Here is a 17032-nt window from a genome sequence, read left to right on the forward strand (position 1 = left end):
TTTCCCTACGGGCTCTGGAACACTCACCCTACTTTCATCTTAGGCTGCTGTTCCCAACCCAAGGAGAAACGGTTAAAATCCATTTATGACATTTGGCATCTGTGACCTGAGGAACTCTGGGTTGTAGCAGTCAGGTTGCCTCCCAGCCAGCCATAAGGTGGCATCTTTCCCCAAGTCTCTCACTCCACCATATCCCAAGACCAGCTAGTCTGCGTTTTACCCAGGAATGGACTTGTATTTATCTCACTTGGATCTCAGGTACATTTAGATCATGCATGTAGTTTTTACATCTTGAGTGTACTTTCATGGTCATGATCTCTAAGAGGAAATCTTATGAAGATCTCTTCTGTTTGGCTTTTTCTTAAGGATTTTCACTTCTAGAACACTTTAAAGACTCTTGCTTATTTCAGCTCCTTCCTTATCCAGGATTTGGTTCTGTAGAACTCCTTTTACTCTTTTTTTTCTGCTTTGAATCCATTTTCTTGGACATTTTTCTCCGTTTACTATAGATTAAGCCAGAGAGAGACCCTTCCTGCCTCCCAGGTATTTTTCTTTGTGTAACCATTGCTATTCTGATCCTCTGTTGGATCTTATGCCTGGAAGTATCAGAAGGAGACTTTCTTGATTTTCTATCTCATTCATTTCACCCAGAGGAACTGGAAGAGATTTTCTCATAGTTCTCCCCGTGTACCCCATACCTTCTCATGCCCTTGGAAATGACTTTCTCTGACTTTGTGAGGTCCTATGTTACTGTAACTAGAAAGGGTCTTGTATTTGCCCTTGGAGTGGGTGGTGTCAGCCCCCACTTCAATTGATAAGTTCATTGTAGTCATTTTTTTTAAACTTTAATTGCCTATCCATTTTTGTCTTCTCATATTTCTTTATAGCCATTGCTTGTGGGTCCCCACGTCTCTGTCTTAACTTATCCTAATCTTTCTAATATTTTTTTTTTTGGTAGAGGGTTTTGCCCAGGGGCACATGTGTTCGCTGAGAAAAACAACCAGAGGGAAAGTGAGAAATCCCCCTCCCCACTCCACATGCTCCCAGCGTGAATTTCAAACCACCGGGTCCGGGACTCGAATCATGGTTGGCCATGTGAGAACCTAGTGATGTATCCAGTACGCCACCTGCTGGCTCCAGTTTCTACTATTCTAATGTCCTAATATTTTTGTGTTCCTGTGTAATCTCCAGGAACCACCTTATTCTGTGTCTGCTGAAGGAAGCTCCCAGCTGATCTCTTTGTCATTTTCAGCATACTTTTCGAACTCTTGGGACTTTTTCTAGTCTGCCTCCATAGCATTTGTGTTTTCTTTGGCACAGATCTCTAACTCCTTTCTAGTTCTAATAGAGCACATTTGTCTCTTATATCATTTTCCCTAAATGTGAAATACTTTTGTTGAAATATCATTTTTAGATGTTACCCCTGTTATCCTCAGTATCTCGTCCTGTCCCCAAATTCTGGGTTGCAAGAATAGTAATTCTTAAACTGAGTCTAAGATCAGTGTATAACGTTCACTTTTGTTCCAGGAAGCATGGGAGCCATGCACAACTAGGAAACAATTGGTATCCAGTTCACATTAACTCTTATGAGGTGGCCGGGAAGGGACATATTTCCTGTCGCACAAATAAGTGTCCAACAGAAGGTCTGTCTCTGCATATTTCCATTTTCTCTAGTAGACTGTGACAGTGATGGAGTTGAGTGAATAGGGGACAAGATACTTTGGTTCAAAGAGTAGAATTTGAAGTAGAGGTGAAAGCTAGGTAATGTGGATTTTGTATTCTGGCCACTGTACCATTTTTATGCCCCATGCCTAAGTTAAAAACAAGAGCCCAATGTGGAGGTTAGGGCAGCTGGATCCCACATGGCTGACTGTACAGTTCAAGTCCTGGACCCAGCAGCTTGAGAACACAGTGGGTGCATATCCACCCAGAATCACTAGAGGAAAAAGGATTGTGGTGTGGCCATCCCTCCAGATGGTGTTTTTTTCACTTTTCCTCTCTCAACAAATTCCCAAGTTCAGACTGAGGAACCTTTCTTTCACATCTTTTCTTCCATTCTCAATGCAATAGATTCTTATCCATTCTGACCTTGCTACTGATCTATATCTATGACTCAGCAAACTTCTGTGGGTCAAGGAGCGTTTACACTCCTTCTAGAACTGTAAATTTGGGAAGGTTCTTTTCTTCTGGTCTTATCATTGACTTTCTTCCAGGATAGAACTGCAGTGTCAGATCTGGGATCTATGTTATCTCATAGCTGTCCCAGCAACACATCCTTTTCTGTCAGCTCTGTGTGTGTTTATTCTTTAAGTCATAGTCTACAGGATGAAATATCTGATTGCTTGGCACAGCACAATCATCCTGCTTTCCAAACTTACCTGAATATTCTGGTTCCTATTTCTTTCTTGATGACTATGGCATCTTCAGTTTCCAGCTGGTTTTTACCCAGACTTTACTTGCTTTTCTCCTAGAACTTCTTTTCTTTTGAGAGCCCAGTACTAGAAGATAGGATGAAGGTGGGGACTAACTTCCTGTCTCCTAATTTGAGAAGAATCTGGAAACCTAAGTATTTCTCTTCCATCTGCCTGGTGCCAGGCCCCAGACGCCAAAGCCAGAATATGCCACAGTTATTGAATCAAGTCATCCTCTGGATTTAGGTGGTTTTCTAACAGATTCTACTCACCTATTCTTGCCCTCACCTGTTTATTTTCCCAGCAAATGAAGACTGAGCAGAACTTGGAGCTCACATTCCATCACTGGTGTCTTTGGATTAAAATACCTAGTATTGGAGCCAGCAGGTGTTGTAGTAGATAAGGCACTCGACTCCCACATGGCTGACCGAGGTTCGAACCCTGGACCTTGTGACTTGAAAATCACACTGGGTGTGTGTGTGTGTGTGTGTGTGTGTGTGTACATGGCCAGAATCCCAGGAGGAGAGTGGAGAGAGGGGTTTGTGTGGTCTGGCTGTCCTTCCCTCTCTGTTTCTCTGTGCCCGGTGAGTGTAAAAATCTAAAAAAAAAAAAAAAAAAAAAATGCTAGTATCTGGAGTGAGTGGGTGGAATTAAAGAGCTAAGAAGGGACTTGAGTATAAGTTGGGGAGAGGGCTTATTTTTAGAGAATATTTGAATGAAAAAGATTGACTCTGGCAGTATAGAGGTGAATGACATTTGCTTGAACTGAGTGATATGACATATGACTAATCTGAGCTTCACATTTCTTCCTCGGAAATCATGGTAGCTGGAAAAACCCTGGAATATTGACACTCTGAAGGCCAAACCTGACATGGTGGAGAATTGGATTAGAGCCACAGGCATAGGCTTTTGCAAATGACTCTAAGAGTGGGGACTCTTCATGGAAGAGGCATTTCTCCCATTTTCTTCTTCTTCTTCTTCTTTTTTTTTTTTTTTTTTTTTTTTTTTTTCCCTTGGGCGGGCCCCCCCCCCCCCCCTTTTTTTTTTGGCGCCACCACGCCCTTCTTTTCTTTTTTTTGTTTTTTTAAGAGAGATTTTTGCTATAGGGTGCGTGTGTTCACCAGAGAGACAGAGAGAAAGCAAGAAATCACCCCCCAGGGGGATAGCCAGGCCACAGTCCCTTCTCCTTCATTTTTATTTTTCTCTTGGGGTTTTGGGCACACACTCACACATGGCCAGTGTTAGTTTTAAGATGCCGGATGTAGAATTTGAACCACAATCAACTACATGGGAGTCCAGTGACATAACCATTATGTCATCTGCTGGTCTGCCTTCTCATTTTTAAGTTTGTTTTATTCATGATAGAGAGTGCTTCCATGTGTATGGGAAAGAGGGGGAAGCACCCATGACAGGGTATTACCATACCATGATCCCCTTTTCTTGGCCTTCTTGTTTGGATATATACACAGGTGCACAGCATGTTTTCAGTCTAATTCAGACCTAGGGATCCAAACTTTTAGTTGGCCATGCGACTTGTTAGTTCAGTTGACTAATGACTGTACCACCAGGCTGGGCATCTAAAATGTGTTGAGAATAGGTAACTGTCTTGATAGACTACTTCTACGGCTTAGAGATAGATATTTTGTGTAAAAGGAATTGGATAGTTAGCTAGTTGACATGTTTCTGTAAATCTAGATAGGCTCTTATAAAGGGTAAAACAAAAAGGAAAGGACAACATATTAATGGTAGTGGACTGAGAGAGGGAGGCACTTAAAAAGGAGGTAAGGAAAGAATCCAAAAGGGAAGAAGGACCCAGGCAAATAGGAGTGTAAATGCCTCAGAAGACTTGAGTGCAGAATAGGAGTTGAATCTGAATGAAGAGTGGAAAAACTATTTCTGGAGAAGAGAATGTCAAAAAGATAAGGCATGGGTATGAAAGAGGCCAGGAAGTACCAGGAATATTCATGCCTTGTGCAGTAGTAAGGCTCTAAAAAAGAATCGAGGCTCCTGACAAGATCCTATCCCTGAAGAAGAGAAAGGCAGCTTGTATCAAGAGTGTAATTCAGGGTCAGCTCCATGGCACAGTGGTAACATTCTGCTTAAGAGAAGCCAGATTTCTGGGACCAGCAGATGTTGTAATGGCTATGTCACTGGACTCCCATGTAGTTGACTGCAGTTCGAGTCCTGGACCTGGTGGCTTAAACTCATGCCAGGCACGTGTGTGTGTGTGCCCAAGATCCTGAGAGGAGGATGGAAGAGAAGGGATTGCGGCGTGGCCATCCGCCTGGGGGGGGATCTCTCACTTTCTGTCTGTCTCTGTCATTCTGGCGAGCGCATGCACCCTATAGCAAAAACCTCTTCAAAAAATAAAGAAGACAAGCCAGATTCCATATGGTGATTTCAGTTTGAATTTCTAGTCTAGTCGTCCTGAATCACTCCAGACATAAGCGCAAGCACCTAAGATCCAACAGGCTGGAGGACTGGAGAAAGGGGATCATAGTGTGACCAGACGCTGGAGGATACTTATCTGTGTCTTTCTCATATATGTACATGCTCTGTTATCAATAAAGAAAAAAATGAAATTCAGGTTTAGATTGCTCACTGTTAAGAATAGCAATATAGTAAGTTATGATCAGTTCTATGGGTGGGTGTTGTGCATTCTCTAGTGTTTTTTTCTCTTGAGCTCAACCTTTGTCTCTATTTGCGGAGTTCGGAATAGTTCTTGTACAAGTATTAGCCTTTAGAAGTCCTATTTAATTATTTATTTATTTATTTTTAGAGTATTTTTTTTTTTTTGCTATAGGGCACGTATGCTCGCCAGAAAGACAGAGAGAAACAGAGAGACAGAAAGTGAGAAATCACCCCCCAGTGGGGATGGCCACGCTGCAGTCCCTTCTCTATTCTCCTCTCAGGATCTTGGGCACGCACGCACACATGCATAGCATGAGTTTAAACCACCAGGTCCAGGACTCAAACTGTGGTCAACTACATGGGAGTTCAGCGACATAGCCATTACTCTTAACTGCTGGTCCCAAGGAAGTCCTAATTTTTTAAAAGAGGTTTTGCCTTAGGATATGTATGCTTGCTGGAGAGGGAGAGATAGTGGGAAAGGGAGAAATCATCTCCTAGGGGGAAGGTCATACTGCATTCCCTTCTCCATTCTCCTCCTGGGATCTTGGGCACACATACACACACACGTGCCCGGTGGGAGCACAGGCCGCTGGGTCCTTTAAGGTGTCTTAAACTGTGGTCGGTCACGTGGGAGTCCAGCAATGTAACTACTACACCATCTGCTAGCCCCAGAAAGTCCTAATTTTAAAAAATAGGTTATAGGTTATAGAGGTAAAATTGATGTTTGTTAGCATATACTTATTTAAAGTGTGCAGTTAAATTTGTTTTTGGTGATTTTTTTTGGAGGTTTTTGCTGTTTGCTCATCAGAAAGACAGAGACAGAGAGACAGAAAACGAGAAATCACTCCCCAGGAGGGATGGCCATGCCGCACTCCCTTCTCCTCCATTCTCATCTTGGGCATGCGCACACAGGCACCGAGCATGAATTTAAGCCACTGGATCCGGGACTCAAACTGTGGTTGACTACATGGGAGTTCAGCAACATCGCCATTACACCAACTGTTGGTCCCAAGTGCTGTTAAGGTTTTTTTTTGTTTGTTTGTTTCGTTTTTTTTTTTTTTGAGAGGTTTTTGCTATAGGGCCTGAGTGCTCACCAGACAGACAGAGAGACAGAAAACGAGAAATCACTCCCCAGGAGGGATGGCCATGCCGCACTCCCTTCTCCTCCATTCTCATCTTGGGCATGCGCACACAGGCACCGAGCATGAGTTTAAGCCACCGGGTCCAGGACTCGAACCGCGGTCAACTACATGGGAGTCTAGCGACATAGCCATTAGACTAACTGCTGGTCCCTGAAGTACAGTTAAATTTTGACATGTGTGTAATTAACTAACTGTGAGGCTAAGCTTAAGGTAATTTATTTTTAGAAAGATTTTTGCTATAGAACATATGCACTTGTCAGACAGAAAGTGAGAAATCATGCCCTGGGGGAATCGCCATGCCTCAGTCCCTTCTCCATCCTCCTCTCAGGATTTTGGGCACATATGCACATGCGCCCAGCATTTTAAGCCACCGGGTTCAGGACTCAAACCACAGTCAACTCCATTGGAGTCCAGTGATGTAACCATTACTTAATCCTCCGGTCCCTAAAAAAAAATTTTTTTTTGAGAGGTTTTGCTATATAGGGCGTGTGTGCTCACTGGAAAGACTGAGAGACAGAAAGTGAGAAATCATTTCCAGGGGGGATGACCACACTGCAATCCCTTCTCCATTCTCTCGGGATCTTGGGTATGCATGCACATGTACCTGGCATGAGTTTAAGCCACCAAGTCCGGGACTCGAACCATGGTCAACTACTTGGGAGTCCAGTGACGTAGCCATTATGCCTGGTCTCAAGATTTTTTTAAATTTCTTTTCTTTTCTTCTCTCTCTCTCTTTTTTTTTTTTTTTTTAGATTTTGCCATAGAGTGTGTATACTTGCCAGAGACAGAGAGAGGGAAAGTGAGAAATCATCCTCCAAAGGAGGGTGGCCATGCCACAGTCCCTTTTCTTTCATTCTCCCAAGATTTTGGATGTGCATGCACACATACCTGGTGTGATTTTGAAGCTGCCAGGTCTGGGGCTCAAACTGTGGTCAGCCATGTGGGAGTTCAGTGCCTTTACCACCATGCCACCTGCTGGCCTCTCTCTTTTTTTTTTTTTTTTAATTGCCAGAGGGCACACATGCTTGCCAGGGAGAGAGAGGGAGAAAGTGCACTCAATTAGGCGTGGTCACTTCATTCCCTTCTCCATTTTTCCACCATGTTGGGATTTGGGGGACGTACACACACTGCACATTTTTCAAGCCTTTGGGCTAATATGTGAACTGTAGTCAGCCTTGTGGGTTCTAGGCTCCTTTAACCAGTAAGCTACGGGATCTGGTGGTTTCTTTATTTCATGAACTAGAAAAACAGGCAACCTCAGTAGGGTTCCCACCCCACAGTCTACCCCCAGCTTCAGCCAGCCGTGGATTATGGGCACATGTGTACCCACCATGTTCAGGGAGGTCTCAACGCAAACCCAGAACTTCCTGTGGGTCAACCTTGAGTGCATGGCAGCACTAATGCACCACAGTTACACCACTATCTGGTCCCTAACAAATTTTTCTTTTTCTTTTTAAGTTTGCTATAGGGTGTGTGTTCACCAGAGAGAGAGAGAGAAAGTAAGAAGTCACCCCCTTGGGGGGATGGCCACACTGTAATCCCCTCTCATTTTGAGATTTTGGACACATGTGGTTTTTAAGGCACCGGGTTCAAGACTCTGCTCAATTGGCCATGTGGGATCCAGCCTCCTTAATCACTATGCTACCTGCTAGCCTGATAGGTCTTATCATTACCAAAAAAAAAAAAAAGTCCTCCGCTAACTGCTGATATGCTTTCTGTCATTAATTTGTACTTCTTGATTTTATATATCTTTTTATATATATACACATACACATATATACACACACACATATATATATGCACACACACATATATATAAAAGCCATATTTATTTACTTAATTTGATAGAGAGGTGAGGAAAAGGGAGAAAGAGAGAGAAAGTGAGAAAGCAAGTTACCAGGTCCATGACATGAACCAGTCTGCCATGTGGGAGTCCAGCGCCCTTAACCACCACGCCACCTACTGTCCCTGTACTTCTTGATTTTTGACAGAAATGAAAGGCAGTTTAGAAGAGAAAGGGCAATCTTTTTACCAAATAAACAGCTGAATATCTGTAGGAAAAAATGAATTTTGATCAATGACTAATATGATATACAAAATCTAATTCAGAATGGATTATAGGCCCAGCTATAGGGTGCCACTGCACAATTTTAGAACCATGTGGAAAGGCCCCAGGTTCAGATCCTGTGTTGACTTGAACCATTGAGCATATCCCTAGTCCTAACTGGAAGACTGGAGGATCATGAGGCATAGTAAGACCCTGTAAAGAGTACTTTTCTCTCAATAAATAAACTTTAAACAAATGGATTATTGACTTAAATGTAAAACACAAACCTATATAAAGTATTTATATAGAAGACATAGGAAAAAAACCTTTGCTGCCTTGGATTAGGAAAAAAAAAAAAAACTAAAGGCACAGTCCATAAAAGAGCAAAATCATAAATTTTACTTTATTAACATTAGAAATCTTAAATTTTGAGTGTATGAAAAATAAAATAAGGAATGAAGTAGGGAAATTGGGAGCAACGGGTTAAACTGCATGTCTTTGGCTTCCTTAGTGAGGGCATAGGTAAAGGAAGATACACCAGCTGTTCAGTCATCTCTGTTCCTCTTGTCATGATCTCAGGACTGGGGTCTTCTATTGTATATATATGAATTCTCTTTCTCAGATTCTCAGCAGTATCATTTTTCTAGCATTCTATAGTCTGACATTGGTCAAGTCCTGATTTTTCCTTTGTAAATTATGTTAATCAGTTTTAACTTCTCTAATGTTTGATGGCTCTCTTTGGACCCAGTCGTCAGGGCACCAAGTTTACTCACGTCTCTTGCTGTACTGAGGAACCAGACCCTTCTCTCTCTTGGCAGATCCTGATGTCCTCTAGGTGTTCCAGGACAGCCTCACACTGTCTCATGGGATATTCTTAGCCCTGCTGAATGTTGGTATTTTAATTGAACTCTGGCAGGCTGCTCAGCACAACAGTAGGCACACAGTTACGGAGGCCCCTGTGGGAGTTGGAGGAGACCACCAGTTTCCAGGCTGTTCTGATGCAGGAGGACCTTCCCCCTCTGCTTAGTTGTTCCATCTTATTTCTGGGTTTTGCCACATGCATGTTAGTGTATGTCAATATAATTTCTTTTCTCTGTACTTCATTGTTCATAGTCTTCTTTTTCCTAATACAGCTTTCTGGTCCTGTCTTCAAATTGCTTGTGTCCTCATCTAAAACTAGTTTAAGGGTTTTCATTGTCTCTGTTTGCTTGATAGCTAAGATGTTGGTCAAATGTCATTTTACATTTTTACAACTTTTTTCTAAAATCTGTTCTAGGGCTTTGTGAAAGATGTCCATGAAGATTCTGTCACCATCTTCTTTGAAAACAAGTAAGACCTTGGGAATAGAGAATCCAACATACTAGGTCCTAGGAGGAGAGTAAAGAAGAGGGAGTGGTTGAGTCCTCTGAGGCATGTAATGAGGTCTGTGAGGTGGGGGAAAGCTGAAGGTTGGGTGGGCAGCGTATATGAATCCCATGGAAGGGCTGAGAATTTGGTGAGGTTGGGAACATTTAACCCACTGTTTAGATTTTAGTAAGAGAGAGAAGACACCAGTGTGGAACAGGGCCTGGGATATAACCTCCAATTACTAGGGAAGATATAAATCCTCCAACTGAGGCAGTAACCCCTTCCTAAAGAAATGGGCAGCCACATCAGTCTAATAGCTTTCAAATTACTATCTCTTGCAGCTGGCAGAGTGAGAGACAGATTCCTTTTGGGGATGTTCGGCTACCACCTCCAGCTGACTATAATAAGGAGATCACAGAAGGAGATGAGGTGGAGGTAAGGGCCTTGGAGTCCACCCTTTCGAAAGATCACTTTTCCCAGGATCCTAGACTCTTCCCTGTTTGATGTCATGCCCTTTCCTCTCCCAGCTAAGCTACTATATCCAGCCATGTAGTGCGTAGAAAAGTATAACCCAGCAGTTCATTTTTCATCACTGTTTTTTAATTTTTAAAAAAAATTTTTTTATTATTTCAGTTTGACCAGAGAGGGACAGCGAGAGAGGGAGAAAGCAAGAAGCAAGCTGCCAGGTCTGAGACTTGAACCACGGTTGGCCATGTGGGAGTCCAGTGCCCCAAACTACCACGCCACCTGTCAGCCCCATCATTGTTTTTCTTTCTTTTTTTTTTTTGAAAGGTTTTTTGCTCTAGAGCACGTGTGCTTGCCAGAAAGACAGACAGAAACAGAAAGTGAGAAATCACCTCCCCCAGGGGGATTGCCACGCTGCAGTCCTTTCTCCTCCATTCCCCTCTTGGGATCTTGGGCACACACACACACACACGTGCCTGGCATGAGTTTAAGTCACCGAGTCCAGGACTCGAACCACAGTTGACTACATGGGAGTCCAGTGACATATCCATTATGCCATCTGCTGGTCCCCCCATCATTGATTTTTTTTTTTTTTTTTTTGGAGAAATTTTTGCTATAGGGTGCGTGCGCTCGCCAGACAGATAAAGAGAGACAGAGAGATAGAAAGCGAGAAATCACCCCCCAGAGGGGATGGCCACACCGCAATCCCTTCTCCTCCATTCTCCTCTCTGGATCTTAGGCATGCACACACACGCGCCCGGCATGAGTTTAAGCCACCGGGTCCAGGACTCAAACTGTGGTCAACTACGTGGGAGTCCAGCAACATAGCCATTACACTAACTGCTGGTCCCTCCCATCACTGTTTTGATTAACCAAATTCCCAGGGAGCACCCCAGTTTTGGGAGATAACTTTACTTCCGGTTATAATAACATCTAAAAAAAAAAGTTTTTTTTAAATCTTCTAGAGAGTATGTACGCTTACCAGAGAGAGACACAGAGGGAGTGGGGAAAAACACCCCTCATGGAGTGTGATTACATCACAATCCCCTTTCCATTTCTTCATCCTGTCAGGATTTGTGGCACATGTGCACAGGAGCCTGGCATGTTTTTCAGACTGTTAGGTCTGGGCAGCCTGCCAGTTCACTTAACCACTAGGCCATGGGGTTGGCCCCTTAATGCTCTCTAATTTGTAATTAGTAGCTCCTTTCTCTGGTTTCCTTAATCCTTGGTTAGGATACATCTGCTTGTCTTAATACTTATTCTATTCTTGATGTTTTTTGGTTGATCCTTAATGTCTTTTGTTTTCAACTTCTCTTTAGGTTTATTCTCGAGCCAATGAACAGGAACCTTGTGGCTGGTGGCTGGCTCGAGTGCGGATGATGAAGGGAGATGTGAGTGACTATGAAGGCCTTATGAACTATTGAAACAAATATTTTATCCATAGAAAGGTAGGACATAGATGCTCAGGTCATCCACACCTTCTCTGTTTTTCCCTCTACCAGTTCTATGTCATTGAATATGCTGCCTGTGATGCCACCTACAATGAGATCGTCACCCTGGAGCGACTTCGGCCGGTTAATCCCAATCCCCTTGCAACCAAAGGCAGCTTTTTCAAGGTCACCATGGCTGTGCCTGAGGATCTGAGAGAGGCGTGAGTGTAGGGATGTCAGGAGTGGGAGCTCTCTCTACAGCCCTAATCTCTTTCCCCATTTCTCCAGGGCCCACTCCCACTTTCCAGTCTTCTCTATTGTTCTCTAGCCCTTTTGAGTTCTTGATAAGTGTACCCTCAGCTCCTCCTGGGCCCATTCCTGGTCTTTAACTGTGGTCCTCCTCTTTTCTTATTTTCTCAGCCCACTCTTTGTCCTCTGAACCTTTCACTGCACTCTGCTCTCTGAGCACTTTTGTCTTTCTCTGCAGCTGCTCCAATGAAAATGTCCACAAAGAGTTCAAGAAAGCACTGGGAGCCAACTGCATCTTCCTCAACATTACAAATAGTGAGCTCTTCATTCTGGTGAGTTTGTCTGAATTTCATGTAAACCCTTCCAGCAATCTTTGCATTACTTCTTTTATCCCCTTTTTAGAAGAGAGGATCTAAAATGTGCTTATGTTTATTTGTCAGAGAGGGCTTTATTGTTCATGACCACTGTGGGTCCAAGTAGCCCCACCTTTTCTTAGTTTTCCTCATGGATGACCTGAATTTCTTTTTATCTGGTAATCATTTTAAATTCTGAGTTAGGGACTCCCCTTTAGGTATTTGGACTTTCTAAAACAAAGCATATAACTCCTGCATTATGCTTGTTTCTTTCTTGGTGTCTAAAACCCCTTCTCTTAGCCTTACCCTATGAGACTGATGATGATTTTCCTCTTCTCTGGCTTCATTTCTGAACTCCAATCCTTTCCAGAGGTTCAGGCTTTTTTTTTTTTTTTTTTTTGTAGGGTTTTTGCTATAGGGTGCATGTGCTTGTAAGTTTGAGGTGAGTTGGGGGAGATAGTGAGAGGAAAAGTGAGAAATCACCTCCTGGTGGGAATGGCCACACTGCAGTCTATTTTCCTCCATTCTCCTCTTGGGATGGAGAATGCACATGCTCCTGGCATGATTTTCAAGCCACCAGGTCCAGGGCTTGAACTGCGGTCAGCTCTTAACCACTATGCCACCTGTTGGCCCCGAAATTCAGGCTCTTTTTTTTTTTTTTTAAATCCAAAATGTGTTTATTGGGATGGTTTCCCACTCATCTGGAGTCAGGGTGCTTTTAGTGCTGCCTCCTCCCGAAGGAACGTCCTTCTGTAAGCCTCACTTTTCCTCCTGTAGGCTGACAGAGGACAGAGGAGCAGCCAAAGCACAAAACTACCGTCTGTGCCTGGGTAAAGACTGTGGTGATTTTATAGCATCCTGGGCACTTCACATCCATGAAGAAGGAGTCTGGGCTCTGCACCAGGCGCTTCTTGTGTTTCCTCTTCTCTTCTGGAGAAGGATGAAGGAGGTCCTTTGCAAGAAGCATGGTCTCGTGGGAAGGTCATCACTGCCAGAAAGCTAAAAGTCCATTTTTATTTTATTTTTACGTTTTTGGGATAGGGCATATGCACTTGCTGGAGAGAGATGGTGAGGAGGGGTGAGAAATCACTCCCCAGAATGGATGGCCATGCCACAGTCCTTTATCCATCCTTTCAGGATTTGGGGTACATACACATGCCCAGCATGTTTCTTAACCTGCTAGATCCAGGACTCAAACCACTCTGTAGGTCATGTGGGATCCAGCTGCTCTGCACTACTTGTTGGCCCCTAAAGTCAATTTTAGTGATTTTCCCATTGGTGTTTTCTCCAGTCAACCACAGAAGCCCCAGTGAAGCGGGCATCTCTGTTGGGCGATATGCATTTCCGAAGCCTACGCACTAAGTTGCTGCTCATGTCCCGCAATGAAGAAGCTACCAAGCACCTAGAGGTAAGCTCTCCTTCCTGCTGAGCAGTGTTGTCTTTCTCTCTTCCTACTTTCCTCCACCCATTCTCCTTTGTTTATAGAAGAAAAAAACTAATGTTTTTCTGGGCCATTAAACCAGTGTTGGATATTTTACCATAGACTGCTCTAAGTGGTAGAACTCCATCATGTAATAGTGGAGTTATTTTATTTTATTTTATTTTGGTAAGTAGTATTTGTTTAGGGACCAGCAGGTGGCATGGTGGTTAAAGTGCTAGAATGCCCACGTGGCCGACTGTGGTTCCAGCCCCAGTTCGAGTCTCAGACCTGGGGGCTTGCTTTCTCACTCTTCCTCTCTTTCTCTCTGTCTTTCTCTGGCAAAACTCATTTGAAAAAATAAATAAAGAAAGAAATCTTTAAAAAGAATTATTTATCCAATTTTTTTTCTCTCTTTTTTTTTTTTTTTGCTATAGGGCACGTGCGCTTGCCAGACAGAGACAGACAGAGAGACAGAAAGCAAGAAATCACCCCCCAGGGGGGGATGGCCATGCCGCAGTCCCTTCTTCATTCTCCTCTCGGGATCTTGGGCACTGACGCACATGTGCCCGGCATGAGTTTTAAGCCACCGGGTCCGGGACGCGACCCGCGGTCGACTACATGGGAGTCCAGTGACATAGCCATTACGCTAACTGCTGGTCCCATTATTTATCTAATTTTATTTAATATTATTATTATTATTACTATATTTTGTAATTTGTTATAGGGCATATGTGCTCACCAGAGAGAGACAAGGAAAGTCAGAAAGCAAGCCACCAGGTCTGGGACATAAATTACAATCAGTAGGCCATGTGAGAATTCAGTGCCTCAACCATCATGCCACCTGCTGGCCCCAGTGCAGTTATTATAAAACTTTTTTAGGGTGAGCAGGTGGCATGGTAGTTAAGGCAGCTAGATTCCAATATGGCTGGCCAACTTTGGTTCTAGTCCTGGACCTGGTGACCTGAAAATCATGCAGGGCATGCATCTGTACGTGCCCAAAATCCCGAGAGGAGGATGGAGGAGAAAAGATTGCGATGTGGCCATCCACCCTTGGAGGTGATTTCTCACTTTCCCTCTCTGGCTAGCACACATGCCCTATGGCAAAAGAAAACTTAAAAAAAAAAAAAAAAAAAAAGCATGGAAAATGTTTTTTTAGCCATGAGTCCTTTTGATCAAGTGAAATTTTACTTGGAAGCACAATACATAAAACATCAATCAGTGGGTAGCTCTGTTTAAAAGTAGAAAGACTTGGAGCCAGTAGATGGCATAGCGGTTGGGTCACTGGACTCCCACATGGCTGATGGCAGTTTGAGTCCTAGACCAGGTGACTTGAAACTCATGCCAGGCACATGTGCATGCATACCCAAGATCCCCAGAGGAGAATGGAGAAGGAATTGTGGTGTGGCCATCTTCCTGGGGAATGATTTCTTATTTTCCCCCTCACCATCTCTTTCTTTCTCCGGGGAGCACATGAGCCCTAAGCAAAAACAAATAAAAAAAAAAAACCCTTAAAAAAATAAATAAATAAAAAGGAGGAGGGCCTAGCCTCAGTGGTGCAGTTAGTCTTGTACTGAACTGCAAGGCTGGAAGCCACATGGCTGACCATAAGATTAGATCTCCTGCCTGATCAACCTGAAACACACCAAGTATGCTTGTGCTCAAGATCCCAAGCCAGAGGGGTGAGGGAAGGAGATTGGGGTATGAAAAGACCCTATTGAGGGTCCTTGTCTCTCTCCCTTTCCCCCATGCACGTTCATGCTATCTATCATAAATAAAGTAAACATAAAAAGAAAAAATTAGAAGTGGAAAGAGGTGTTCTACATTCTGTTGCTAATAACAAAATACCTGAGTCTGGGTAATTTAAGAGAATAGAGGATTTATTCCACTCATAGTTTGGAGGTCCAAGGCCCAGGGGCCATACTTGGTAAATATCTTTCTGTTGATGGGGGTCCTTAGACTATGGATGCATACCTCTGTTCATCTGTGTGTCTGTCTGTCTCATTTCTTCTCTGTAAAAATCCACCAAGAGGGGGCTGACAGGTGGTGTGGTGGTTAAAGGCACTAGATTCCCACATGGCCAACTGGTTCGAGTTCCGGTGGCTTGCTTTCTCACTTTCTCTTTCTCTCTGTCTGGCCCAATTTAAATAATAATAATGATACTGATAACGAATGGAATTAATTAAATAATTCTTAAAAACAAACAAAACCACCAAGAGTCAATCATGGGGGCTCCATAATCATGACCTTAATACTACCCTGGTGTCAGGCCTGATGTTTCAACACCATAAAGTTTTTACCTTCATAATCCTGTTGCAGCCAACTCTCAATTTTTGTGGAACATTCAACCCATAGCAGAGAGCATGGCTTTTAGCTCTCCTGACACCCCCAGATCACCTGTAGAAGCCAAGTCACTTTGCAGGATATATTTGAGAATCATTTGTGCTCCAGGAATACCATTAGACTTAGAATTCTGAGTTTTACTTTGTCAAATAATTATCCTTTGGAAAAAAATCCTTTAACTTCAAAACTTTATCTTACCTGTGACAATGAGGTAGGTAGACTAGAATATTTCTTTTTTAAAAAACTTATTTATTGGGAACCAGCAGTTAGCGTAATGGCTATGTCGCTGGACTCCCACGTAGTCGACCGCGGTTCGTGTCCCGGACCCGGTGGCTTAAAACTCACACCGGGCGCGTGTGCGTGCGTGCCCAAGATCCCGAGAGGAGAATGGAGGAGAAGGGATTGCGGCGTGACCATCCCCCCTGGGGGGTGATTTCTCGCTTTCTGTCTCTATGTCTCTCTCTGTCTGTCTGGTGAGCACACGCGCCCTACAGTGAAAATCTCTCCAAAAAAAAAAAAACTTATTTATTTTTATTTGTTGTCATTATTTTAATTTGTCTGGAAAGAGAGAAAGAGAAAGTGAGAAAGCAAGCTGTGAAGTCTGAGACTGGAATCGTGGTCAGCCATGTGGGAGTCCAGTGCCTTTAACCACCATGCTACCTGCTGGCCCCAACTAGAATAGTCCTTAATCTTTTTATTTATTTATTTTTAATTTGCTATAGAGCTTATGTGCTTGCTGGAGAGAGACAGAGAGGGGAAGAAAGAATGAGAGGATAAGTGAGAGAGAAAGCACCCCTTGAGGAAGATGGTCACACCACAGTCCCTTCCCCTCCAGTCTCCTTTTCCAGAGTTTAGGTACGCACATACATTACATCCGCGTGTTTTCAGGCCTCCGGGTCTGGGACTCAGACCACATGGTAGGTCATGTGGGATCAAGCCCTCTTAACTTCCATACCAGCTCCTGGCCCCCTTACTTCTTTTCTCTAATTTTTAATTTTTTTTTTTTTCACATGTAGAATGTGAGAGTGAGTGAGACGAGCCCCCTCATGGCACAATTTCCTTCACCCAGGAGTTCTCCAGCCTGTTGGATCTTGGGTAGTTGGTGTTTTGGACTGTGAACAGTAACTCTTTTTTTTTTTTGAGAGATTTTCACTGTAGGGCGCGTGCACTCGCCAGACAGACAGAGAGAGACATAGA

The 17032-nt window shown here is 43.4% G+C and overlaps 1 protein-coding gene across 1 annotated transcript in view; it reads left to right on the plus strand.

Annotated features, from left to right (window-relative positions):
- FXR2 (FMR1 autosomal homolog 2) overlaps window positions 1-17032 on the plus strand; it is a gene marked incomplete at its 5' end in the record, with an annotated part of 29634 nt that overhangs the window by 1338 nt on the left and 11264 nt on the right. Inside the window, 6 exon segments of the mRNA XM_006151786.2 lie at window positions 9508-9560; window positions 9920-10013; window positions 11363-11434; window positions 11546-11694; window positions 11961-12054; window positions 13367-13483. Of these exon segments, the coding sequence (XP_006151848.2) occupies window positions 9508-9560; window positions 9920-10013; window positions 11363-11434; window positions 11546-11694; window positions 11961-12054; window positions 13367-13483 (579 nt within the window).

This window comes from Tupaia chinensis, unplaced genomic scaffold (genome assembly GCF_000334495.1).
Source record: "Tupaia chinensis unplaced genomic scaffold, TupChi_1.0 Scaffold000330_1, whole genome shotgun sequence".
NCBI classification, from domain to species: Eukaryota; Metazoa; Chordata; class Mammalia; order Scandentia; family Tupaiidae; genus Tupaia; species Tupaia belangeri.